This window comes from Triturus cristatus, chromosome 11, assembly GCF_964204655.1.
Source record: "Triturus cristatus chromosome 11, aTriCri1.1, whole genome shotgun sequence".
In the NCBI taxonomy this organism is placed as follows: domain Eukaryota; kingdom Metazoa; phylum Chordata; class Amphibia; order Caudata; family Salamandridae; genus Triturus; species Triturus cristatus.
Window position 1 is genome coordinate 140,322,636 of NC_140594.1, and position 26,996 is coordinate 140,349,631.

The window sequence follows — 26,996 nt, forward strand, 5'->3', positions numbered from 1 at the left end:
CTGGTGCTCTCTCGGTGCACGGTGCTGTGATGGCCGCAGACATCCTTACACCCCATGAATACACAAAAGAAGTCTCCTCACACATGTATCCATCTAGAAATCCTGCCTTAAATATTGGTTAAGCTCCATTTAGGGCCTGTGTTAAACTTGATCAAAACTAGTACCGTTGATTTGGGTAACAGTGGTACAAAGCAAAAGCTATAAATACAAATCCTAGTTATAAGCAGCAAATGTATAGCAAAAAATAAAAATGGAAAACTGTAACCCCCTTCCCCCAAAAAAATAAACTGGACAAAGAAAAAATACTAAAGACGCAGGATTGTTTTCTTTGAATAAAGCAGCTTCCTGCTCTGACTTCTCCCTGCAGAAAGCTTGAATTCAATACAAGTACCACTTTTTTGGCTGCCACACTGAAGGAACATGCTTTTGCCAAAGACTAATTTGGTTTGAGGCCAAACATCGATTCTCTACTTCTTGACTGTGGTTGGTTTACTAAATGGCTTTCTTCAAGGACTGTGCTTGCAGTCAGGAAGAGGGTGACGACATTTACAGTAAGGGGGCAAGTCCCTCGAGTGTCTTGGTCCAAGAAGAAAGAGTGAGTTAGTGCCTCATCCTGAAATGAGGGATCCCAACGTAAAATCCAGTAAAGTTGGCCAACTCTTTTTGAAGATCTGCAGTTTCACCCACCCTTCTCTTCCCTCCCCTCCTTGTCCTAATGAATAAAAAAAAAACATCTTGCAACATATGCCAGTTTTTTTGTGTTTGATGAAGTGCAGATCTGTCGCTGTTGAGGATTCCGCGAAAAGATGGTGTCCATCTGTGCGCGTGTAATGCCAGCCTGCGGGGAAGAAAAATAATAAATATGGAACAGATATTGCCTCGTCCGTGAGCGGGAAAACAGAGGGGTCATTGTGTACCGCCCCTTTAGCTCGGCGCATGTTTTTCGTGGAGTTTTGGGAGGCTTCTGAGAGATAATTAAATCCACTTGGAACGCCAAGTCTCAGTGGAAAAGCTCAGTGTGTTGGCACAGAGTTCCAAACATGGCAGCGAGGGCGCGCAGCAGGCCTTGGCAGGCAGGAGGCGTTGGATAAAGCGAATCTTGGCAGGCTCCAGGGTTTACTCTCTTGAATTCCTAAGTGTTAGTGACTTTGTCCTGTGGGCACATTGCTTTCACTTCCTGCTCAGTTTCCTTCCAGGAGGTCACTCTGTTTGTTGCAATTGTGCAATGCTAGCTTTCAATTTTTGTGTGTTTATTTTCCAATCTGTGTCTTTTAAACTTCCCAAATATTACATAATCATTCAAGCTGCAAACGATTCTAACAAAACCCCTCTCTGTTGCATACATGACCGGATGCTTTATTTAATAGTCAGTATACCAGTGATTAGTACTGAAAAGCGCATGGCTGTTAGATTGTTTACTTGTACGTGCTGAGAAACTCTGGAAATCTTGTAATCTTATTTGAAGATGTGAATTGTTTGGGTTCAGTTCAGTGGTGTCTTACAGTAACCCATGAGGTACTCCGGCTATACTGGATGTCCATGTGGGATACATTTAGATACAACTCATTTATTTGAGATTATTTGAGTAAGTATAAAAAAAGAAAGAACATGGCAGCAGTACTTTTCCATCTATACACCCAGGGTCTGGACAGCATCCTTGTATCCACCAGGACCGCCCCAACGCTGCTCCAACTCAGGAAAGAGTAGAAGACTTGCCTCTTTAAAGAACGCGACACCACAATCGTTGACTTTAAGCGCGCCTTTGACCATATAGAGCGCTCCGCTGCCTTTTGGGTAGCGCGCTATGGAAATACCATATACATTTATACATAATGTTGGATACCTCTATTTGTTCTGTTGGCCAAATGGTTCAATGCGTGCCTGTGCTCTTGCTTGTGAGAGACACAGTGTTCCTCAAGGGTCTAGGAGCCCACCCTTTGCTTACCATTTGTGGGCTTCCTCACGCTCGTTTGCTGCTTTCTAATTGGGAAGCGCGAGCCTGCTTCACTTCCTCTTCTTTCGGCGGGAGCACAGGCATTTACGGATTGCTCCATCTGGTTTAGGGTCCTTCCACTGCTGGCGCAGTGATTGAGGTACTATTTTTATGTTCTTGCTTTTTCCCCTCCCATCCCCCGTCCATGTGGCTTCTTCCCCTCTCAGCTACCCTTCTTACCCTCCATTCCCTCCCGTCCATGTGACTTCTTCCCCTCCCACACCAGTCTGTTGCTTCTTCCCCTCCCACCCCCTGTCCATGTTGCTTCTTCCCCTCCCACCCCCTTATCCATCTGTTTTTTTTTCAATGTTCTTGGTTCTTCCTCTTCCAATCCCCATCCATGTGGTAGTTTCCTGTTCACCCCTGTCTGTTTTGCTTCTTCCCTTCCCACCTCCATGTGGCTTCTTCTCCTCAAACCTCCCCTTCCATGTGCCATCTTCCCATCCCACCCCTCTCTATGTGGCTTCTTCCCCTCCCCAAATCATCTGGCTTCCTCAAGAAGTGGCTTCTACCTCTCCTTCCCCCCCCATCCATGTGGCTTCTACCCCTTCCACCCACCCATGCATGTGGCTTCTACCCAGTGCTTCATTTGTAAAAAAAAAAAAAAAAAAAAAAAAAGGAAGTGCCAGGGCCCTCATCGGGAGACCACTGCAGCTTGCACCACCCATTACCCCTGACAGTACCAACACAACTACTAACCTTCACACTGCTATAAGATTAACAATTAGGCTATTCCAGGCCCCCAAAGCTATCAAAATGGCTTGGGCAGCAGGTATTATTCATTTTAAATGTTTATTTAATTAATAAACAATTGTTTTGTGCTCGTCTTTAGCTTGGACAAACAGTGCCACCGTGTGGCAGACTGTCATTAGTTCCGGTGTTGGCAATTAAGTGCAGGTGCCGAACACCGGAAACCACAGGTTCAAATTAACCAATGCTTCTACCCCTCACACCCCCCTCCATATGGCTTCTACCCGCCCCACCCGCCACGTGACTTCTACCCCTCCCACGCCCCTCCATGTGGTTCCTACTCCTCCATGTGGCTTCTGCCCCTCCCACCCCCCTCCACGTGACTTCTACCCCTCCCACCCCCCATCCACGTGGCTTCTTCCCTTCCACTCCCCCATCTATGTGGCCTTTTCTTCTCCCACCCCATCCACGTGGTGTTTTCCCCTCCCACCCCATCCACGTGGTGTTTTCCCCTCCCACCCAATTCACGTGGCTTTTTCCCCTCCCACCCCATCCACGTTGCTTTTTCCCCTCGCACCCCCTTCCACGTGGATTTATCCCCTCACCCCCATCCACGTGGATTTTTCCCCTCCCACCCCCATCCACATGGCTTTTTACCCTACCACACCCCCATCCACGTGGCTTTTTCCCCTACCACCCCCATCCACGTGGCTTTTTCCCCTCCCACCCCCATCCACATGGCTTTTTCCCCTACCACCCCCATCCACGTGGTTTTTCCCCTACCACCCCCATCCGCGTGGCTTTTTCCCCTCCCACCCCCATCCACGTCGATTTTTCCCTCCCTCCCCCATCCACATGGATTTTTCTCCTCCCACATCCACGTGGAATTTTCACCTCCTACCCCCATCCACATGGCTTTTTCCCCTCCCACCCCCATCCACGTGGCTTTTTCCCCTCCCACCCCCACCGTCCACATGGCTTTTTCCTCTCCCACCCCCATCCACAGGGCTTCTTCCCCCTCACACCTCATTCACGTGGCTTTTTCCCCTCCCTCCCATGTGGCTTTTTCCCCTCCCACCATCCACATGGCTTTTTCCCCTCTCAGCCCCATCCACGTGGCTTCTTCCCCCTCCCACCCCATCCACGTGGCTTTTTCCCCCTCCCACTTCCCATCCGTGTTTCTTTTTTACCCTCCCTAAATGTGGCTTTTCCCCTTCCACCCCCCCATGTGGCTTTTTCCCTCCCACCCCCTATCCACGTAGCTTCTTCCCTTCACACCCATCCATGTGGTTTCCTCCCCTTCAACCTCCCATCCACATGCTTCATCCCCCCACTCCCCCATCCACGTGGCTTCTTTCCCTTGCACCCCCATCTACGTGGCTTTTCCCCTCCCCATCCATTAGGCTTTTTCTCCTTCCACCCTTCTCATCCATGTGGCTTTTTTCCCTCCCACCCTCCCCATTCATTTGGCTTTTTCCCCTCCCGTCCTCCCCATTCATTTGGCTTCTTCCACTCCCTCCCACCCTCCCCATCCATTTGGCTTTTTCCCCTCACACCCTACCCATCCATTTAGCTTTTTCCCCTCCCTATCCATTTTACATTTTCCCCTCCCAGCCCTCCTCCATGTTGCGTTTTCCCCTCCCACCCATGTGGATTGTTCCCCTCCCATCCCCTATCCACGTAGCTTATTTCCCTCCCACCCCCCTTCCACGTGGTTTATTCCCCTTCAACCCCCCATCCACGTGGCTTCTTTCCCTCCCACCCCCCGACTACGTTCGGATGCAAGAATTTTAAATATTGCCTCAAACGTCAGCGTGAAATATGAAGCAAAATAAAATAAGCAAATAAGGAAATTAAGCCGATGTCCTCGGTACACTGACTCCACACCAACAGGAATGCCCGAGACCATCCGTTATTATGAAATTCGAGCCCCTTGCTGTTAAACTACGGACAGGCAGAACGTTCACAATAATTAAATACATAATGCTAAACCATGCAATGCCAGACAAGGTGACTATCCATCTGCTCCTTACCTTGAACTTCAGTTAACCGTGCTTGCGTACCTCCTGCTCGCGTACCTGTGCCAAATGTTGCTCATTGTGACGTGTGTCTGACATGCGCTGTGGCAGCCTGTTGTGACGCCTCTTGTGGTGCTTCCTTTGCTGGCAGTGTCGTCAAGCCTATGTCGAGCTGGCGCTGGGGTGCCCCGAGCTGCTACAGAGGACCCTGACGTCTTTAATCCACATTGTGTCCCAGCAAGGGTGCAGCACACGTCACGAAGAGCTGACGCTGCTTTTCTAGCACTTATCCGACCTTTCTCTTCAACTCATTGTCCACAATAACCACCTGGGTGGCAGGAAGACTGACGAAGGGCACCCGGCGCGGCTCAGCCATCTCTGTTTGCAGCCTCCAGACTTTGCTATACTGCTCGCATTGTTTTACAGTGGCTGGAATGACAAGGGAAAGTGAAAGAGCGCCATGCGCGCGTTGTAGGCACGCCGTGAGCGTGCACATCGGCGTGGCCTGCGGCTCGTGCCCAGTGGCGGCGCCTGCGGACTTCGCCGTACTTGAATAAGTGCTGCGCGGCACGTGCGGCCCAGGGAGGGGGCCGCCAAAGCGCCCAAAGCAAAAAAAAAAAAAAAAAAAAAACAGTAGAGGAAGTCCGGCGGGAGCCCACCCCGCCTTCGTGAATGCCACATTGTGCGGCCAAAGCAGGATTTCAGGCAGGGCTCCAGTGAACAAGACGGAGCCCCGCAGGTTGCTGCAGTGACCGGCTGAAGATGCGAGACCAGTCAAGGAGCAGCGCAGAGTCCCCACAAGAGCTGGTGAGTGGGGTGAGGCATGCTGGACGTGGTAAGCACGCCGCGCCTGGACAGGAGATGTGCACGCGTATGGTGCAAGCAGTAGTGATAACGCCGCGACCCGTACGCGTGCACGTCTCCTGTCTGTTAAGCTTCGGCACAGACAGTTGATGTGCACGCGTATGGCTTGCGGCATTATTACAACTCCTGCTCGCACCATAAGCGTGCACATCTCCTGTCCGGGCCTTGCCGTACGCGTGCACAGGTCCTGTCCCGCTTCAGAGCCAAGTCAGCAACAATAGATCTCGCCGATAGCGTGCAGCGCTTTGCGCTGCATCGCTAGGCGAGACCTAAAAAGTGCTATCACGCGCCCAGCGTTGGCCACTTCATAGCCTCTTTTTTTCCCTCTCGATGACTGTCCTCTTCCCCTCCCGTTGTCCACTTCTACCTGATTGACAAAGCCAATAGTTTGCCCATAAGCGAGTTTTGCGTTGCTAATGCTTATTACATTGTTTCACTGCTTTGTACCCTCGTTTCCCCTAGCTCAAACTTTGGTGCTGGGCCACTGAATACGAAGTGTGTCTGTACTTCCAGCTGCAGCATTGCCAAATCGTCCCATTTCGCGTTTGGAGGCGGAGAGTGAAATAAAACAGCCGGTGTGGCATCCCATGCGCTTGAATATACCTGAATGGGAGTTATGGAACGGAAGTACAGTTTTATTAAATCTTCTGTTAATTATGTGGCATGGAGTGGAATCTGCCTGAAGGGAATCCCTTGAAAGTAAATACCTTCAAAGAGAGTGTTAACAAATCTAGTGGAATGCCTTGTAAGGGAGCGCCAGGTCATGGAATGTTATCTTCTGTAATGGAGTAAAAGCTGGTGGAGACTGGTGCAATACCGTGCCAGGCAATTACCCGTCTTGGCATTGAATCTCAAAGAGTGGAATGCCAAAATCTCTGACCTGAATGTCGAGGAAAGCCTTGCGGTGTATTCTGCTGGAACAGAATGTAATGAGATGTTTTCAAACAAAAGAGCATTTCTAGGATGAAATGAGGAGACCTTGATGGCAAGCAGTGAAAATTAATATCACTTAAGTAAGATTTTTTTTTTAAAGGAATGCTGAAGACAACAAAGTGCTGGAGGGGAATTTGAGGAATGCCGTTGTCTGGATTCTGCTAGAAGGAAATACCATTGCATGGAATTTTAAACCATTAAGTCGAATCGACCGGGGCAGAGCATGTAATGTGCGGAGCGTGGAAAGCGATGAGACCCTCGCAGGCCTTCAGGGTGCTTTGTGATGTCACAAAAATTAGATGGGGCCACTTTGAGGATTGCGTATTGCTTGTTAAACCAGCCCTTCTGATGTTCTACTGCACCATCTATTCATGAAGGATTCCATCCAGTGAGTGACGTCATCGCGGATCTTAAACTTGCCAGACTTCTTCAGACAAAGGCACATTCTGGAATCTGAGTTGGTGACCGCTGACTTTACAAGCCCAGGTAGTGAGAAGTGATCACTTCATATCTACAAGCTAGCTTAGTGTAAGTCGGATTCATGAATTTTATTGACGTCTTTGGCAAGTTGGTGCAATCGAGAATTGGGTAACGTTGCTACTGCATCGATTGTGTGAAGAAACCCAGACACTCGGTGGCGGCTGCTATCAGGAAAAAGTGGTGAGGCAGCGCGGGGGACAAAAAAATTAACATAAAACGTGCCCCCCGCTTCTTCAGCTCCCGACGATGTACAAAGTTGGTTGGTCCACGGCACACTCTTCATGAAGGATTTTCAGGACGTACCCGCAAGATAAACGTAAATATAAAGAATCAACATAGAGTAAATTGTGTAGCCGGTAGTTATCCTGCTGATTGGGTTTGGATCAGCCGTAGGAACCAATGTCGAACACCTCGGCCTGGAAATTAACAAAACATCTCCTCTAGATATAAAGCATTGGCATGTTTAATCAAAAAGTGACGCAGAGTTGTTTTAGTGTAAATATTAAGATTGTGAGGAAGGGTCTGGTGAACCCGTGCCATTTTAAGAATAATCAATGTTGTAGATTTGGGGATTTCCTTGTTGGTCACTTCAAGCTTTCAAGGCAGAGTGAATGAAGGAAGCCATTCAATCTTGTCTGTGTGCATTGTCCAGACACCTTGTGGAAACTACTTTTGTGGTGTGGTTTACTGCATCAAATTGAGCCCAAGGATTGAGCTATTGAAAGAGGCCTGCATCTCCTTTCTTGAGCACAGCATGGCATTCTGCATAATTTATGCATCCCCCAGAGCAGGAAATCCCATGACTTTCCTTTTAATGCATTTGTACTCACTAGTGTCCATGAATAATTGCTACTTTTTCAATTTTTTCTTTAAAGTAATTTTAAATATTGGAAGGAAATGGGCTCATTGACGGCTTTACAAATGTAGTAAATAAAGAGGTATTAAAACTGTGCATCTGTGGTTGCCAGAAAGCAGCGTTATGGAAGCGTGCTCTGCAATGCGCTGAAGAGGCACATGTTCTCCATAGTGCATGTAGGCCCTAACTCATCAGAGTAATGGCTGCAGTTTTTATTAAGTGTTCTGTTAACAACCTCCGTGACCAGTGATTGGGATACATTTATTATTATATATAGTTGTGGGATATTGACGAAGTTCATTACTAATATTTAATGTTGTTCCAAATTCCTATTAGCATTTACAAGGATTTAATATTAATCCGAAATCAAATCGACTGCTTTACAAGATTTTTAATGTTTGTTTAATTTAGTGTTTTCTTTTTTCTTTGCGCAAGTCAAAGATCTACTTTGTAAGATGAACTTCAGCCCTTTGATTTATGCTATATTTTAGATCTCTGAATAGATTTTAGTTCAGGGCAAACCATACGTTTTCTTGTTTATATATCTGCCTCAGTGATTTCTTTGTTGGTGATAACCTTATTGGGTTTTATTGGCATGTGTTTGAAACTGGTTCATGTTCCCTTGGCTAATGCAAAGTGTTTAACAAGAAACCGCCTTAGATTTATTTGTACTTCTGATGGTTGTGTTTTTTGCCTGTGTTTGCATGCACATTGAAATATCCCAGGATTTAGGTTTTATAGGTTCTGATGAGGAACATTTTTTACTATAAGTTGAGGGATTGCACAGCAAGATACGAAAGTGGATGCAAGTAAGCCTGTGCGGAGTTCGCAGAGCTCCGCCAAACTACGCAGAGTTCAGCTAGTGGCGGAGTGGGTTACCTTGTGCCGTTCGCACTGATTTTTAGTGCCGGGTGTTTGTCGCACGCTGTAAAATCAGCACGAACTGCATCTCGCACAGTGCAAGAGGACACTGCTTCTTTCTGTTGCCCGAGTCGAAGTTCGACTCGAGCGCCCGCTTCTGCAACGCGAACGGAAGGTTTCTCAATGCGAGCGGTTGCGGCCAACCGCCCACGTTGAGAAATCTCTCAGGGAAGTGGTCTAGCGTTGGCTTTTCCTCACTCGCGCTGGCCAGTTTACCGTTGGTGACCATGAGTGAAGAAAACTCTGTTCTGCTACGTGTTTTTTGCAAATCCGCAAGCTCCGCGGAACTCAGAGTGCTAAAAACGCTGCAAACTCCGCAAACCAGGCTTGGATGCAAGGCAGTAGGTTGCCCAGATGCAGCTTTTGCTAGCAGAGTTGAGAATGTAGGTTTTGCGGTCTCCTTACAGATGCAGTATAAGTAGTACAGCAGCAGTTACAGTTTTATGACGTACACACTGCTCAGTGGCGTAAGAAAACTTGAGGGGCCCTCCTGCAAAGTGCTTGGAGGGGACCCTTCCGGACTTCCTCCGGCACTCTCAGGCCAGGGTACTGCACTGAGGGGGCCCCCATGGAGCTCGGGGGCCAACCCGCACTGCGGGGCCTTTGTTATACCCTAACACTGCTCACTGTAGGGGATGCGAGCCAATAGCGATGATTTATCATGGCTGAAGATACTGCAGTGCTTCAATTTTAGCTAAATGTACACTCCTTCAAAACAAAAAAAGTGATTTTCATTGGCCATGCAACAAATTTCCATGGGGATAGTTTCAGCGTGGAAGAAAACCTCCTCTGAAGCAGTTTCATATGGGATCAATCAACTTTTATCCTTTTTCAAGCATGTCAAAAAGCAAGATATTTAAGCAGTTCTGCACCCCGGGTAATCGTGCTATAGTAACTTAATTTCTTAGACACATGATCAGAGGAGCCCCTTTTCCTTTGTCTTTAATTTTTCTTTCAGACCTTCTAGCAGGAGCAAGAAACATGTCATAGTTTGTATACCAACTGCAGACTATGTGGCGGTCATTGGCAGTAATCTGAGCTCCGGGGGAGTGCTTCTGGCCCCCTGCAGGCCCTGAGATGCATCCTGGAGTGTGGAGGGAGTTCCTTCCTTAGCTTGCCGTCTGAGCTCCATCTGTGGCCTTCCTTGTTCTACACCACTGACCAAGGAGGCATGTTTTGTTTGCACCTTAAAAAGGAGCTAGACTTTGGCAATCTGATCAATTCCTCTCGAAGATTCAGCAAAAAGTTGACTGAGTGGATGACACATTACAGCTTGGTGATGGAGCTAGATCGCCAATGAAGAGTTTGCTGAATTATTAGCGGTTCTGATTGAACGCTTTGCGCTAGCTAACCCTGGCTCCAGCCTGTACAGGCAGACCGCCTTTAGTCATTGAACTACTCTAATCTCCTATTGGGCTAATGCACTTAGCGCTTTACATCATCCTTCATTCAAGCATTCAGCCGTCACTGGCCAGACCTGGCGCAGTGAGGTGCATCGTTTCACGACGGAGCAGGCGAGTGAGGAGTTCAGCGGGAGCTTCTTACCTACGAGCCCTAAGGCTGCTGAACTATTAATTGTGGATTAACGCGCAGCGGAGGGAAAGGGCTCAGTCGCTCCTCACTGGTAGTATCCTAATTAGATTTGTTTGACTTTTAATGAGTTGTCATTAACGAGCCCTGGCTTAGTGGCCAAATGTAATACCCTTGTTTGCCAGTGAATTTACAGACCTAAACTAATTAGAACAGTAGAAATGGCTAGTTTTTTTCCATAATCTCTGCATTTTGGGTTTATCAGGGCAGCTGCTGCAGAATTTATATGTCCTCAATGTTTTGAGTTTCTGTTCACTTTGATTAATTTATGTGATTAAAAAGAGGGCGGTGAGTTAGACTTGGCAGACACCTTTTATTGAGGTTTCCTTAAATAGTTGAGTTGAGCATCACATTGCCTTGTGCATGTGTCACACAAAACCATTTGTTTCTGTAATCTAAGCATCTGATTGGTTTCCTAGAACAAATAATCCCATTGCTTTTTGACCATAGGGTAATCCTATGTCTCAATTCACTTTGCTTTTCTAACCTGTGTTGACCCTGAACATATGTTTATGCAAATGTGAAATTATATTGGCTAGAGTAGCTTGCAACTCCTGTATCAGATCTCCACTTCGTTAAAGCCCAGGTTTGACATCGCTACTTGCGTGTAATAAGAACATTACATCACTGCTCTGTTGCAATAATGTATTTCTTTTGAAGTCAGAAGGCTTGTTGCCATTAGACGTGTATAAACCAATTCCCAACCCTGAGCAGATCACTTTTCAGCTTGTTTTTCATCATTCAGGGTTCAAAATCCATGCTCATTGATGGATGAGGAGTAATTTATTGGGGAATGGTCATTTGTTGTACTACTGGTCTTTATTTCTATTTATTTAGTTACTTGAACTTTTATGTAGTCCAGAACTGATCCCATTGGGTTACAGAGTGTGTCGCATAGATACTTTGGTGTGTGTTACACAACGTGCTATGCTATGAAGACCACATATTAAACTTTTGTGACATAGTATAAGGAACGGGTTTGAGCAGAACACAGTATAACCGTAAACATTTATTTACATGTGTACAGTTTAACTCATTTGTCCAGGACAGGATGCAACTTCATCATAGACAATTACAAAAGGAAATAGCTAAAGGTGCCCATGCAGTTTAAATTAAAGGCATGTCTGCTCCTTTTGTGAAAGTTCTGGAGGAAGGATTATTCCGGATTGGGGAGGGATGAAGTTCTGGGGTGAACGGATGGAGGAAGATTGTTTTTGATTTTTTCTTCTTCTTTTGACGGCTGGGATTTCATAATCCAAAGAGAGTGAAAACCATCATAGATGCCACCAGTTTGCAAGCCAGGTACTGTACTATTCTAGAATGCAGTATTTTATCAACCAGCCCTACTGGTCAACTTGTACACGTTCCTAGCTTCTGTAGGTAGTCACTTGAAAGTTACTTGGATTGGGGTGATGTGATCAAACCTTCTCGTTCTGACACTAACCGCGAAGTTGAATGAAGGCCTACTGGAGACAGACCTGGTGGCATCTGAAATACCTACAAGACCCACATTCTCATGCTCTACCTAAATAGGGTTAGGGGTTTGACCACTGATGTAGTCACCTTCTGAAATTAAAGGTTCAATACATCAAATGACTTTGATTTGGTGCTGTGCGATATACAATTCAAGTGTCTGTCCATTGCAACTTCGAGTGCATTGGTTCACTCAAAGATGATATGCTTAAACTCAAAAATGTTCTGTGGGTTGATCCAAGTTCGCACTTTAATGGAGAATTGAAGGAGGGGATAACAGAAGGAACTGTTTTTTTCCAGGCTCAGTTTGAGATCTTGGATGGCCATTAAAGACTAAATATTAATTGTTAGAGACAGTGCCTTTGTGGAGATTTTCATTGACAGCTGAATGTCCTCCGCATCAGTGGAATGGACCGCAACAAATGCTTCCTATCTTAACAAGGGAGGGAACCCATATGTGGAATAAAACACATCTATTCAAAAAAATCCTAACCCAGTGCTAACTCACCCAATCCAAATGATGTCTACTTCCCAACAGACTCAATCGACTTAGTCCTACCCTCTAATCTGCATTATTTTGCTGCATTGAAGTCTACACTTTAATTGACCACGCATTAATTCCTGGGTCATAATGAATTTGCTAGTTATCCTTCCCTCCCAACCTCAACATACCGTTATTTCCTCTTTTAAATGGATATATGTGAAGCACCGGTATACCTTTTTTGTCCGTGTCTGCGCTACATAAACATTTTAAATTAAATAATAAATCTGTGTCCTCTACTGTACCAGCCAAAGGTGGGTTTACTGGAAAGTTTACTATTGCGTGTTCAACATTCTTTGGGGGGGAAAAGTAAATGTTGTTGCTCTGTCTTTTGAAAATGACATTGCATAGCTGGTTGATAAGTACATCGATTTTTGTACAAATCATGTTTGAATAAAAACACAGCATGACAAAAACCATACATGCAGATGCGCAGACAGTAATATTTTAATACCGTTGTTTGGAGGGGGGTGCTTATCCACTCTAGCCTTGAGTGTCTTTCCAGGTGGTGATGTGGCCTGGGTAAATGGCCCTTGCTACCTCTTATGGCAGAAGCTATTGATATGCGCTTCCTGAGGAGGTATAACCAAGGCCGTTGGAAATATGTGATTCTGCAACTGCGGCAGTTCCCTTGTCATTAAAGATTTCTACATTTGCCACATAATCCGTCAAATATTCTGTTACAAAATTTGGAGTACGAAACAAAAAATTCTAGCTCAAACGGATACATAGTTACTAAAAACACAGCAACACTTGGTGTCACGCAGTGGAAGGCCGTTCACAAAGGTTCGCTGGTCACCTTTCAGTTTCTTATTGCGGTATTTGCTTGTTAAACTGGTAGTGCAGAGGTGAAGCCTTTTCCTAGCCAATGTTAAACTGTGTACAAATGACAAAATAATCAAGTAATACTGTTACAAAATTTACTGCATTGTACCACATAATTTGCCTTTTTCTTGCTGCTTAATGCAGCCAAAGTTGCTGCATAATTTGGTCCCCACCTGTCGCATAGTCCCAGCGGCCCTCCGTATAATCCATTTTCTAGTTTTAGAGTTCCAAGTATGTGGATTGTTGAACGTCTGAGTGGCCTTCCTTTACACTGTCAAAGCGATATTTATTATGGCTTTGCCTGTAAATTATACAGTTTTCTGGGTTTTGTTTGGCTCGCCAAAGTTAAAAATGGATCACTTTTCATTGAGAAGTTCCAAACCCCAAGCTCGCAACAGTGCCTCGAGCCTGAGGTTAACCCTCCCCTCAGTAAAAGTCTGCTCGTGGGGCCATGTCGGTGTAGTGTTGTTTTTCCCCCCCTGGTTTTCAAATTTTTCAAGTCGTTGTATTATTAAGGTGTACCGCATCTTAGCAAAATAATTGCGGTTTCCTGCATTTTGCAGTTGCAGTGCATACCCTTCTTGTTTTGGCGTATATGTATGCTGCCATACGTATATACCGTTGACTTAGCGGGGAGTCAGCGAGGTGGTGAACATAAGCGCGATACCCAGGATTCCTTACCAAGAACCTTAACAGGCAGGCGGCAAGCAGGAGGGTACCTAGTCCAGGCTTCCCCAACGAGTAGCTTGTGAGCTCTTGCTGGCTCTCCAGCTTCCTATAAGCAGCTCTCCTGTGTGCAGCCCAGCCTACTAAATTAGAAGCTTTGCTTGGTTGAATTGATATATGTACCCCAGAATTGAAAAGCATGTATACTATTTGAGCCATAAATGTAGATATTTTCAGAACTCATTAGCGGATATTTGGAGAAGAATAGCTGAATTTCCTAAATATATTTAAAGCCGATTTTTGACAGCTCTATCATGCAGCACTGGGGAGATGTATTGCTAATAATATTACCTTGGTAGTACTGGCACTACAGCTATGGATGGTATGCGTTACTCATGCAGAGACATTTAGCAATGACAGAGCCTTTTTACATTACTGCTGCAAACCCTGCCTGATAAACTGAGGTCCTCACCGCTCATAATCTTGCACACGGTGGCCACATGTATAATGTTGCCCTGATGCCATTCTATTACAACACTAATAATGTTAGTAGCTCAGGACGATTTTCATTGAACATCGGTAGCTCTTATTATGAAAAACGATGGCGACCCCAGACCTAGCAAGCGAGGTGGTCATGCTCAGTGGCCGTATGTGGAACCTCAAATGGCAAGCCTGGTCTATCGAATGCAAATCTGCCATATCCTTTCTTGTCGCAAGTTCTTTCTTGAGTGTTAGAGGTGTTTTTACTGTGACTGCGTGCTGATCTAACCGCGGCAATGAACCGACAGCGGGTTGTATGTGAGAGGCAGCTGGGGATCGGCTTATGGTCAAAGTGCTTCTATTTTTGAACCCTGCAGCAACCTGATTTTTTTTTTTTTGCTTTCAACAGCAACAATTGGAAGAGGAAGCAGCCAAACCTCCGGAACCAGAGAAACCGATTTCTCCGCCGCCTACGGAGTCCAAGCATCGCAGCTTGGTGCAGATCATCTATGACGAGAACCGGGTAAGCCCTTGGCCTCTTTATAACAAATCTTGGATGATAGACGGATCGACCAACCTAGGTTCACGGATGCTGAGTCCATGTCCACCTTTTAGGATACCCATGTACTATGCAGATGGGCGAATCATTGTATGTGAATGTATTTTATGAGCTATTGATAAAATTTGCCCTGGTTCTGGCCCTCCTGGGCATACGTTGTGTACCCATGTGATAGGTGTTTATAAAAGTGTTGGCATACTACCATCCTTTCTGTGCAAGTATTACCTGATATACTGCAGTAATGGCCAATACACAACTCCTAATTCTAAGAATCTGATGGAGTCGAGCGCAAGGGATAGTTTGGTGAATTGGGGCAAACCGAGCCCCGAAGGGACCTTGTAACTTCAGGCTAAAGTCATGTTGCTGCTTCTGTGTGACTTAGAATGTGTTTCCCTTGGGTCAGAGTTGGGTTGGCGTGTAACCTGGCGCCATCAAGTGCCTTCAAGGGTGGAACAACAATGAAGTAAATTTTCACTAGATCCTGCAATGCTTTCTTCTTTGACCTTCTGTTTGATTCGTTTTGTGGTTGCAAACTCAGGAGAGTGTGGCTGCTCCAATCACTATAGTGTAATGTGATGGTACCAAGCCATGTGTGGTGCTTAGGGGCTTCCATCAGGGAAAGGAGCTCACCCGCCGAAGGGAAATAAGATCTAAATGTTCCAATATATACCTGCATCTTTCATTTTAGGGGAGGGGAGGGATGTCTCATTGCACCTCCATTACCTACATGTGGTCTGCCTGGCACTTAAGCAGCACTGTTACAATGGACACCTGCCTTAAGATTTAAAAAGTGCAAGGTTGTCCACCTGCAGGAAAAATATGCTGCCCTCTGCTGAGCCTGCATTCTCCCCGGTCTGCAGCAAGCACCACAGCTACAGCCATGCAACTGCAACACGACTCCATAGCAACTGCAACACAAACCAATGCTTCGCAACTCGCAGGTCCAGCGCAACACTCCGCCACCATGCCAACACACTTCACCGCAGGAACAATACAGGTTCAGCCGCAGTACTGCAGCAGCAGGCAGACAGTACAGGCACTGTGCCTCTCAGATCCATTCGTTTTCTGGTGTCCAGGGTTGTTCTGGGTCAGACACCTGCACAGCGGAGCCGAACGCGGTGACCAGATCTTGCTATGCTGATGCGTGCATTCATGGAGGTTTCTTGAATTGTTGATTGAACTAAATAGGTTGAATATTGTAAATCGCTATGAATTCCGCTGCTTTCTTGATCATTAACTTTTGACAGTCAATCCCAGTTTCCGCTAGTTCTCCTGGATTCCTTGTACACCTCCTCAGGGCGCATAATAAACCCATCCTGTGCAACAGAAAACTAGTCTGCCCAGTCTTCAATATCCGGCATACCTGCCCCAGCTCCGAAAGCTGCATTTCTGGCCATGTCTGATGTTTCCTTCCCAAAACAAAATGGCTACCGTCTCGCGCCTTCTGTGAACAGAATAACTAGGGCGCCCTGTCCTTCTCCATACACCATCATTCCCAGCCTCTCCTACCACCCACACTAAAACCCATGGTGCCAGGCCTCTCCAGACTTAGCCCCTCAAACAACGTACCTGGTTTCACCCTTGCCCCAGTAAATATTTGCGCCCTCCTGTTCTCCCATCGTCTTCTAAGCATTACCCTTGAGCAGAACTCAAAATGCAAAAGGCCCCTGGAGAAGTTACAGAAGAGTGGGGCCCGTCTGTCTATTAATTAAATACCTTTGAGTGGGCATTCCCTTTTAAATGGAAAATTGAGGTTTGCCCATTGTTCTCACCTCCAAGTCCTTATAATCCGAGTATGGGGTTCCCTGCTTTGCTACTCTGTGGTGTCTGTAGTCAATGGATAAAAAGTCTCTTCTGTTCTATGTTTAGCAGCGACCAAGTTCTCTCTGGTCCTAAAGCTCTGTCTGAATTCCATCCAGTGCTTGTTACACTCCAGCTTGTCTGTAGACTTGCTCTTCCCTATTCTGTTCATGTGACATTTTCTAGAAAATGGTACGTTTCAACTCGCCATCTCATGTTTGTTGAGTGGAAGTCGCTCCATGCGCTCCATAGCTATCCATGTTTTAGGCGGTGCAGTGTCACCTGCACCTGGGGTTGTGAGGGGCCCACTGTACCCAGGTGTACCTGCCTTTAGCTACACAGCGTTTCCATGCTTGCCTTGGCTCCCTGGACACCCTTGCTGCATCACTGCGTTGCCTTCTCCGTGCACTCCTGGCCTGGTGGATATTGGGCCTCAGCCCCTTCACTGTTTGGTTGCCATGGGAAGAAGATGGTCTGGGTGGATTAAGATGGCAACAAAACACACAAAGGGCGGACAGATGAAAGGAAACGCGCTTCTGTTTAATGGACTCTGTGGCTTGAGTGGAGTATATGGTCCGGAGAGCTTCCGAGCCAGGAGTAGCGGTGTCATCTGGAACTTCTTAGGTTCCTGCTCTATAGTCTATCCTTGGTGAGCGGTGGTCCGGATGTAGGAGGCTGCTGACACTCGATGTCGTCTGGCTTGCTGTTGGTTCCTGCGTGTGTGGTACCCCAGTTCTAGTTTCCCTAAAAAAGCAGTGGTTGCAGAGAGTCTCAAGTCTGTTTTTTGTTTCTACAATTGAACCCAAACTTTGACAAAGAGAGCAACTGATGGTAATATTGCTATAGCTATCCCATGCTTACTTTACAAAATGTAAATTTATAATACCTACCACTTTTACTTTTAAATACTCTTAAATGTTCTGTAGCTGATGTGCAATAAGGCAAATACCTGCCCCCACTGGTGTACGATGCCAGGAATGGGACAACGGAAAGCCAATAGTTATCGGATCTCAGTACTTTTAATATGTATTTGTGTTCAGTACAGCCGGTACCGCCAGTTCAGTGAGCTCAGTACAGATGGTAACGCCAGTTCAGTGAGCGCAGTACAGATGGTACCGCCAGTTCAGTGAGCCCAGTACAGATGGTACCGCCAGTTCAGTTAGCTCAGTACAGCTGGTACCGCCAGTTCAGTGAGCTCAGTACAGCTGGTACCGCCAGTTCAGTGGAGCCGATACCACTAGTTCAGTGAGCGCAGTACAGGCGGTACAGTGAGCGCAGTACAATCAGTTCATTGAGCGCAGTACAGCCGGTACAGCCAGTTCAGTGAGCGCAGTAGAGCCAGTTCAGTGAGCACAGTAGAGCCGGTACCGCCAGTTCAGTGAGCGCAGTACAGCCAGTTCAGTTAGCTCAGTACAGCTGGTACCGCCAGTTCAGTGAGCTCAGTACAGCTGGTACCGCCAGTTCAGTGGAGCCGATACCACTAGTTCAGTGAGCGCAGTACAGGCGGTACAGTGAGCGCAGTACAATCAGTTCATTGAGCGCAGTACAGCCGGTACAGCCAGTTCAGTGAGCGCAGTAGAGCCAGTTCAGTGAGCACAGTAGAGCCGGTACCGCCAGTTCAGTGAGCGCAGTACAGCCAGTTCAGTGAGACCAGTACAGTCGGTACTGCCAGTTCAGTGAGCATGGTACAGCCAGTTCAGTGAGCACGGTACAGAGGTGAGTCCTACATCAGCCTTGAGGCTCCCTGTGATGCGCATTTAGGGGTGCTAGCCTGGTTTAGGGAGTACAGTGAGTAGTGAACCTGCACAGTTTAACTTTGAGAGGGCCATTGTTGGGACAACGTACATACAAGTGAGATTCAGGGGTTCAAGACAAGGTGGAACTTATCTTCCAAAGGGTTCTTTAGTCCACATTGTTGGGGGTTGCCTTAGTTTTCCGGAGTAAAAACAGCGGGTGGCGCATTAATAACAAAGATTGGAAGCGCTCCTCTCAGCTGGATTTCATGAGATGGTGAAGTATTCAAGGGTGCTGGAAGGGAACTCTCTGTACCCCAGTGTCTAGAAGCAGACCTCTCTTCCTGAGATGTGCAGATTAGAGTCTGAGGCATCTACGGTGGTAGAAGTAGCTGCACGGTGGAATTGTAAGTGAATTTATGTAGCGCTTACTACCCCCGATGAGGCCATGAAGCGCTTTATGCCAGACCGCACGCTGCTCTGCGTAGGCTTCTTGCCACACGGATTACCAAGCAGCCCCTAAATACTAGGTGGGAGCCACGCTTGTCTGTCTGTCCTTCCAAACATACTCCGAGCATATCCCAGAATATCTGTAGGTCATGAGTGGCCGCACCGAGCTGCCCCCCTAAGGTCCCTATATTATGGAGAGCCCGGTGCCAGCGTGACTGACGCACAGCATCACTATGACGCACAGCATCACCGGACCCCAGTGCGGACATTGTTCAAGCCCCTATTGTAATAGAGAAAAAACAGTGAGTATTCGCACCTAGTAATTAAACAGGAGCGTTGTGTGCATTTAAAACTTGATTTCACAGAACGAGCGTAGGCGAACCGAAGACCTATTCTTTTTAGTGCTGCCTCTTAAAATCTTTAAGAACTTAAGAACTCCGGAGCCTCAGACTTCTTTAGTTAAACCAGTTTACTGCAGTTTTTGCTGGCCGCCATTACAATTCTCTGAACACCTGGTTAGGAACCCCATTGAGATAAGTACCGCCTGTAAACCAAATAATAATCATTCTGTTGTAGAGTTGAGTCAGGATATGGTAAATGTTTTTGTTGAACAGTGCTGTCTTCCACATGCAGTGTGTTCTAGAATGGTCTATACTGCACTATTTACCTGCGATATTAAGCGGAAGTTCCATTTAACACCTTTTTAGGTCTCGTTGAGTCAGCGCGCATGCGTTGCTCGGAGAGACTTTAGTAGGTGAGTTTTTAAAGTACTGCTGGCTGGCGACAAGCATGCGTCCACGCGAGCGTGCATGCGCGAACCGCCAGCCTTCAGCGCCATACTGCTCCGCGCGCACCACTCGCGTGCTTCCCCCGCGATCACTTTTGCTTTGGCCCCGCGGCTGATGCTTGTTTATAGTAAACATCTGGCCGGAGTGCTTAAGAGCACTTTACAACAGAAACAGTTTACGTTACACCTCTTTTGATGGGCACTTTTTAAAGTGTGTTTGCGTTCCGTGTCCTCGGCAAAGTGCTGATCTTATCTCTGTTAGTGGTGTGGAATCTCCTGGTTACATTCTGGAGGACGCCCCAATCCGTGACCGTCTTCCCCCTTGCGTGCAGTCCAGTTTACTGATTGTGCATTGTTGTGCATTCACCAACTACTTTGTATGTTTAATGATTATATTTTTATTTTTTTATTTTTAGCCAAGCACTCTATAAGAGTGCTCGGCACTGTACGATCGTCCTACCTGCCGCCGCCCGTTTCCCACCGCCCCCACTCCTGCGGTTTTGCTCCACTGTGATTACCCCCCAACACCCCCGCTATCTGTTCTTACCCACCCCTCCACCCTCCTCTGCTCTGCATTGTTTTTTCTCCTCGCCCCCTTCTTCTCGCCGATGTTCCTCATTCCTCCTCCCGCTTGCTGTTCTCACACCCCCGCCTCTTTGTTAAAGACTTATTGTATCACTTTCAAATACCAAAACAAACATATCAGTATATTGACAATTTTCGTATTTGGATATACAGTTTGACCTATGTCAACCTGCAATTCAAGAATAAAATATTCGGAAGGCTGATACACTGAATAGATGGGTTGCATTTGGCACTCTAAACTGCTTGAAAACTCGAGAGACCAATAGCAAGTGGCACATGGTACCACCAACAGCAAATATGTCACAACAATTTTCAGAAGCACACCAAAGAAGAAATCCCATTCAACATAGCAAAAACACAATTTCTCCACAAAGGTTCCTTTTTTTTTTTTTTTTTTTTAGGCCTCATATGCCACTTCCCACTCTTTCTCTCTTTGTAGCGCCCTAGGGTGTTATTCGTCTCATATACGAAAGATTCTCGTTTTCTAGAAGGCGGAGGGGAGGGGGATGCCATATCGTAACCCAAGCCTTCCAAAGCAAGTATCCTCCAAGAGATTCGAAGCAACTTAATCATTGGACCATTATTTTCCATCTTTACAATAACCAAGATTTAAACGTCTTATAACCCTACCCATCACCCATAGTGCTCAAAAAATAAAGTCCAAAATCTGTACTTCTTTTTATGGGGAGCTGCCATGTCCAATTTACCTATAGCTCTCATAGCTCTAATCCAAGTCAAGTCTGTCGGGGGGGTCAGGAGAAACCCAAAGTCTACAAATTTCCCTACGGACCAACAAAATAGCATAGAACACCAACTTCGTTTTATCATCCAAGCCCTTACCTTGTAAATCCAATCTTCCTGTAATAATGGTTTCAGGGCTTACATTAATTCTTTGCTTTAGGATCACTGACAAACAATTACTTGCAGCATCCCAAAAAATCTTGATCGCCGGACAAGTAACAAACATATGAATGTCATCCTCATTTAGGCTGTTGCATTTGGGGCATCTTACATTACCACCATCTTTAAATTTGGCCAACCTCTTTGGAGTCCAGTATGCCCTGTGGAGAGTGAACAAGTGATTCCTTCTTAAATTCGCAGGCTTTACCACCTTATATAGAATCAACATAGTTACTTGCCATTGTTCTTCTGTCGCAATCCTCGGCAAGCACTCTCTCCATAGGGTCTCCGGCAATAGAAAAGGGCCATCTTCCAACTCAACGATAGCCCAATACCACATCGTCACCTCTTTTTTAATGCAAACATCCGATGCCAACTTTTCCTCAAAGTCGTTGTGCCGTCCAATAAGATGTTCTTTCCCCGTTGCCCAGCTTTGAATCTGAACATATTTAAATTTAGAAAACTTAGCACCCCAGTATAAGTCACAAACAGACCACGGCAGTAGACTTCCATCAACAAATAAATCACCCCATTTCTGGGGACCTTCTGTTTTTAAAGCCTTTGCCAATGCATCTTCCGTCCAACTTGGGGCGCCCGGAGTTTCCCAGATTGGTGCTCCAGCACTGAAGTAAGGAATTCTTGTGGCCCTTCTGACCCGATACCAAACCATAGCCAAGTCTCTCAAAATCTTCAATCTTACTTTTTTGAAGTATTTTGGGTCCGAACATTATACATAAAGCCAGCCTGTTTGACCCCCTCAATTTTCAACAAAGCAGAAAATAGTTCCCCATTGACTGAATTCCCTGGACTACCCAAAAGCATTCTGCAGTTTTTGAGCAAAAAGGCCCAGGAATAAATCTGAAAATCCGGGGCTGCCAAACCCCCCTTAATATACTTTCTCCTAATTTTTTTCCACGATAATCTAGATCCCTTTGAAGACCAGATGAATGACCCTATCTCGCTCTGAAGTTTTGCCAACTCATTTTTCTCAAACATAAAAGGAATGGAATCGAATAAAAAAGTTAACTTCGGCAGCACCATCATCTTGATCAAATTAACTCGACCGAAAATAGTTAGTGGAAGATGATTCCAACCCTTCATTAGCATGGAAATATCTTTCCTAATTTTAACAAAATTAACTGTGGCTAGTTGCTTTATATCCTGAGTAATTTGGACCCCCAAATATCTAATCTGTTTTTTGGGAGTTACAGCCTCCATTGCCAGGTTCCAGGACATAATTTCAGTTTTATCGGTGTTCAAGCAATACCCTGAAACTTCGCCAAAATTATTCGTGATTGTATCTATCGTAGCCAGGGTTTGATTCAAGTCAGATGTTAAAATGACTATATCGTCCGCATAGAGGCCAATCTTTCTGGTCCAACCCTGAAATCTAAAAGGAGGAATACTGTCTGCCTCCCTGATTTTACATCCCAGCGGTTCGATATAAAGGTCAAACAAAAGAGGGGACAAAGGACATCCCTGCCTCGTACCCCTCATTACCTTTATCGGCTTGGTTAATACTCCATTAACTAATACTCTTGAGGTGGGAGACTGATAGAGAGATACTAAAGCTTGGCTAAAATTTTTCCCCAATCGCAAGTGCATTACTAAAGCCTTCAGAAAAATCCAATTTACGCGATCAAAAGCCTTGGCGGCATCAAGAGCAACAATCGCCAAAGGAAGCTTCTGATCGACAGCAACATCAATACTGGCTATCAGAGAAAATGTTAGTTCCTTTAGATACCTGCCCTTAATAAACCCCTTTTGATCCTCGTGAACTATACCGGGGATCACCTTAGCCAGCCTATCTGCCATAATCTTTGCAAACAGTTTATAATCACTATTTAAAAGTGAAATAGGCCTATATGACTCCATATATCTTGGCGATTTCCCAGATTTATTAATAACAATTATATTCGCCTGATTCCAGGAAGCGGGAAGCTCTATGCTGCCAAGAAAAACCCCATTGAATACCTTAGATAATAACAACGACAAACTCCCAGATAGACTTTTGTACACCTCTACCGGGAGGCCATCTGGGCCAGGTGCCTTGCCTATCTTAGCTTGTCTGATGGCCTCCTCTATTTCCCCCTGACTTATCTCTTGATCCAAAAAATTTTGTAGATCCTCAGTTAAGGGCTTTAAAGCTTTTAACCAATCCTCTTATCAACTTCATATCCGGGGCCAAATCTTCCCTATATACCTCCACAAAATATTTATAAAAGGCTTCCACAATATCCTTTGTTTCTGTAACTATGCCTCCTGCTTCACCTACTTTCACTTCTTTAATCATATTCCTTATCCGGTCTTTCCTAGCTTTCCAGGCTAGTTTACTTGTGCCCTCCCCATATTCAAAATGGGCTAGTGTACTGGCCTCCCATTTTTCTTTTACCTGATTGTTGACTACAGAGGCTAATTTCTCTTTCAACTCTACCAATTTTTGAACAATCTCTTCCTTCTGAGCTCTCCCCCTATTTACAATAGCTGCTTCGCCCTGCCTGATTTCCAATTCCAGACGTTCTACTTCATAAAAGTAGTCTCTTCTTCTGCTAGCCCCAATAGCGCCTAATCTGCCTCGCAGAAAGGCCTTAGTCGTCTCCCACACAATATCTATCCTAGCCGTACCCACATTATGTTCAATGAATATCTCGAGTTCCTGCTGTAAACACTGCATTGCCTCCTGGTCATACAAAACTGTACGATCCAGCCTCCATACTGAATCCAAATCGCGAGTCCCGATCACAAGTTCTAAAGTAACCGCAGAATGGTCAGATAGATGTACCCCAACATGCATAATTTGTTTTACCTTATCCAGTAATCTTGCATCCATTAAGAAATAATCAATTCTGGACTTATGGCGATATTTTTTATTGTACAAAGTATACCCAACATTCTCACCTGCCCTCTGTCTCCATACATCACACAATCCAAACTGCTCCATCAAACCTCTTAGTCTATATGCCATTTTACTATTTACCTGGGCTCTGCTGCTCGCCGATCTATCTAGCCTGGGGTCCAGTACTGTATTAAAGTCTCCAGCAAAAACTATGAAACCCATAAGACCCATCATCTCTCTAGCTAGTTCATCCAATGGACCAACATCATCTTGATTTGGGCCATAATATCCAATAACATTATACATGAGGCCACCTATCTTCATATTTACTATCAACCACCTACCCTTGATATCAGCCTTCTTACCCTCAACCTGACAATCTAGCCCTTTTCTAACCAACAAAGCAATACCTTTTGTTACCAGTGTCTGTGGCGTGTAGAAAGCGTAGTTTAACCACCGAAGTGAGCCAATACATTTCTTGCTCTCTTCCTCCGTTAAATGGGACTCTTGAAGAATCATTATATTTGCTGGAACATCTTTCAGATATTTCATAATCCTATCCCTCCTTGCTTTGACCCTTAGACCATTTACATTCCATGACATCCAGGTCACCGCATCTATCCTACCCTCCACCATCATTTCCCCACTTCACTCTCCCTACCACCCTGGTGAAAAAGTAGCTCATGAGAACTTTTTTAATAACTTTTCCCCCATCACCCTCACCCAAGACACCCAGCCCTAACCCCCCCTGCTTCCTGCCCCAGAACCCCCCCCCCCCGGCAAAACCCAACCAATGACATTAGGCCCAACCTAGGCCTACCGAGTGCCGGTTCTAGTGGACGTGCTGATCCTGCCACTAAACTTTTATTACCCTCTATGACCTGTGGTGGCATCAATTATATTATAAACCTCCGGCCTGACAGTACTCCAAGAAACTATCAACATCTTCCACTGCTCTAAAAGTATACATCTTATTATTCCACATCACTTTTAAAAACGCCGGAAATTTCAACTGTACCGTGGCACCCAGCCTCCTCAGAGGTTCAATTCTCTTACCCAACTCCCACTGTCTGTTTGCAGTTACCACAGAGAGGTCCGACCTGACCTCAATTCTTGCCTCTCCAACAGTTAATAGGCCCTTCTTCAGTGCAGTCGCTAAAATCTTCTCCTTTAACCCATACGTTAAAAAATGTATCAGAATCCTCCTGGGTTTCAAACGATTTGGATTCAGTCTGAAAGGGTCTCGGTGTATCCTCTGAATGTCTAACGAGATCTCCTCATCAGTTTCTTCCAACTGTAGCTCAGTTTTTAATAAACGGACAATAAAGCCCTTTAAATCGTCCCCTTCCCTCCCCTCTGGAAGCCTCAAAATTTTTAAATTGTTCCTATACTGCATGTTTTCCAATCTTTCCAAACGCTCCTCATAGGCCTTTTCCCTAGACTTAACCTGCTCTAGCTCCTTGCAGTTCTCATCAATCTTGCCTTGAATAACCTTAACCTCCGACTCGAGAGTTACTGTACGCAAGTTTAACTCATCAAATTTAGCTTCCAACAGCCCAACTGCCTCCCTAATTCCATCTTGCTTTGCCTTAGATTCCTCACACCCCCTGTGCATATCCAAATCGAGCTTCTTTAACAAGGCGATAACGACACTGTCTGAATGAGCCTCACCCAACACACCTTCACTCCCTACAACATTACTCTCTGAACCACCCTTAAAGTTCAGTGACTCAGCCATGACAGGGGGGTCCGCCTGACCAGGACTACCTACTGGGCAACCCAATTCTCCATCTGCCTCCAACCCCTCTTGATTTTCTACTTCCATCTCTAGGAACTTGTATCTGTTCGGACTTAGATAATCAGCCCAATCCCCCAAGCTGTCTTTGGGATCTATTAAGTTTAACCCACTTTCCACTACTTCAGCATGGACTATTTCTCCACAAATGTTGTGACAAACATACTTAATAACTTTGTACTTGGGGCAAAACACTGAGGAAAACAATATAGTGATAACATGGGTAGATTGTTTGACTTAGACTCAACCACTGATAATTACTCTGACGTGAACTGTGTGAAGTCCTCCCCGAATAGGAGCACACGCAATCCCAGACTGGTTTCAGACTATTGGACCTCATAAATAGGGTGCAGATTGATTCGTTCAGCACCGTGAGCAAGGGCCTCATGCCTAGGCATACCAGTCACACAGAGCAAAAAATTAACCGGTGGGATTCTTGAATTCATCCAAGCCCCTGGTAATTACTCTGGGCTGCCATCTAGTCCATCAGCTTTTTGCCCACCATGCCCCTTCAGATGCAGCCATATACACATCAGCCTTGGCCCTGCTTCAATAGTAACAGGCCAGTCCAACTGCCAGTGGCTGAGATTAATTGAAACATTGCTTCCATCACCTTGTTTATTGCAGTTGACAGCCTAAGTACAGCATGTTTGCTCAAACGTGTGCCCTTGCTCACTGTGCCACAGGACTCAAACAAACTGCACCTCACAGACAAAGCTAAAGTAGGTCAAATATGGTCCGGGTTGCATGTGCTTGCATCTGGAGGGGACCTTGCATGGCATTTCGGGCTGGGCTGTTCATATAGCAGGCAGGAACATTGACTTGCATATGGCAGGTCCCCTTCTAGAGTGGCACAGTGCGTGAAAACCGGTGGCCTGTAATGCCTCGATTGCCAGTGGCAGATCAATTTAAGCATTCCATCAAAAAAAATCACGTCTGTTGCAGTTAAAAAAATATAATACTCTGGAATCTGGCTTAGTCATAACCAAGCGATCACATGTGAAGTAGCAGTTGGACATAATTGGTTAATTTAGTAATGCACTCGAAGCCTTGGGTTTGTTCGTGGCGAAATACTCTCGCAGAAGGCTATCTTATGGTGGAAACTGTTTATAAGCCTCTAGTGTGTTATTAGTGCTTGCGGCCTACAAATTCTTCAGTCAATGCAATGATTTCCTTTACTGTAATATTGTTAAAATAAATCAGTCCAAGTTATCAAGAAAT

At 45.7% G+C, this 26,996-nt stretch overlaps 1 protein-coding gene across 12 annotated transcripts in view; it reads left to right on the forward strand.

The window, feature by feature from the left end:
* The window catches only part of NCOR2 (nuclear receptor corepressor 2), a 1,213,077-nt gene that overhangs the window by 408,565 nt on the left and 777,516 nt on the right, over positions 1-26,996 (forward strand). For all 12 annotated transcript variants that reach the window (XM_085635706.1, XM_085635715.1, XM_085635711.1 and 9 more), the window contains one exon: positions 14,740-14,853. In XM_085635706.1, the coding sequence (XP_085491832.1) occupies positions 14,740-14,853 (114 nt within the window). The remainder of the gene's footprint in view (positions 1-14,739; positions 14,854-26,996) is intronic.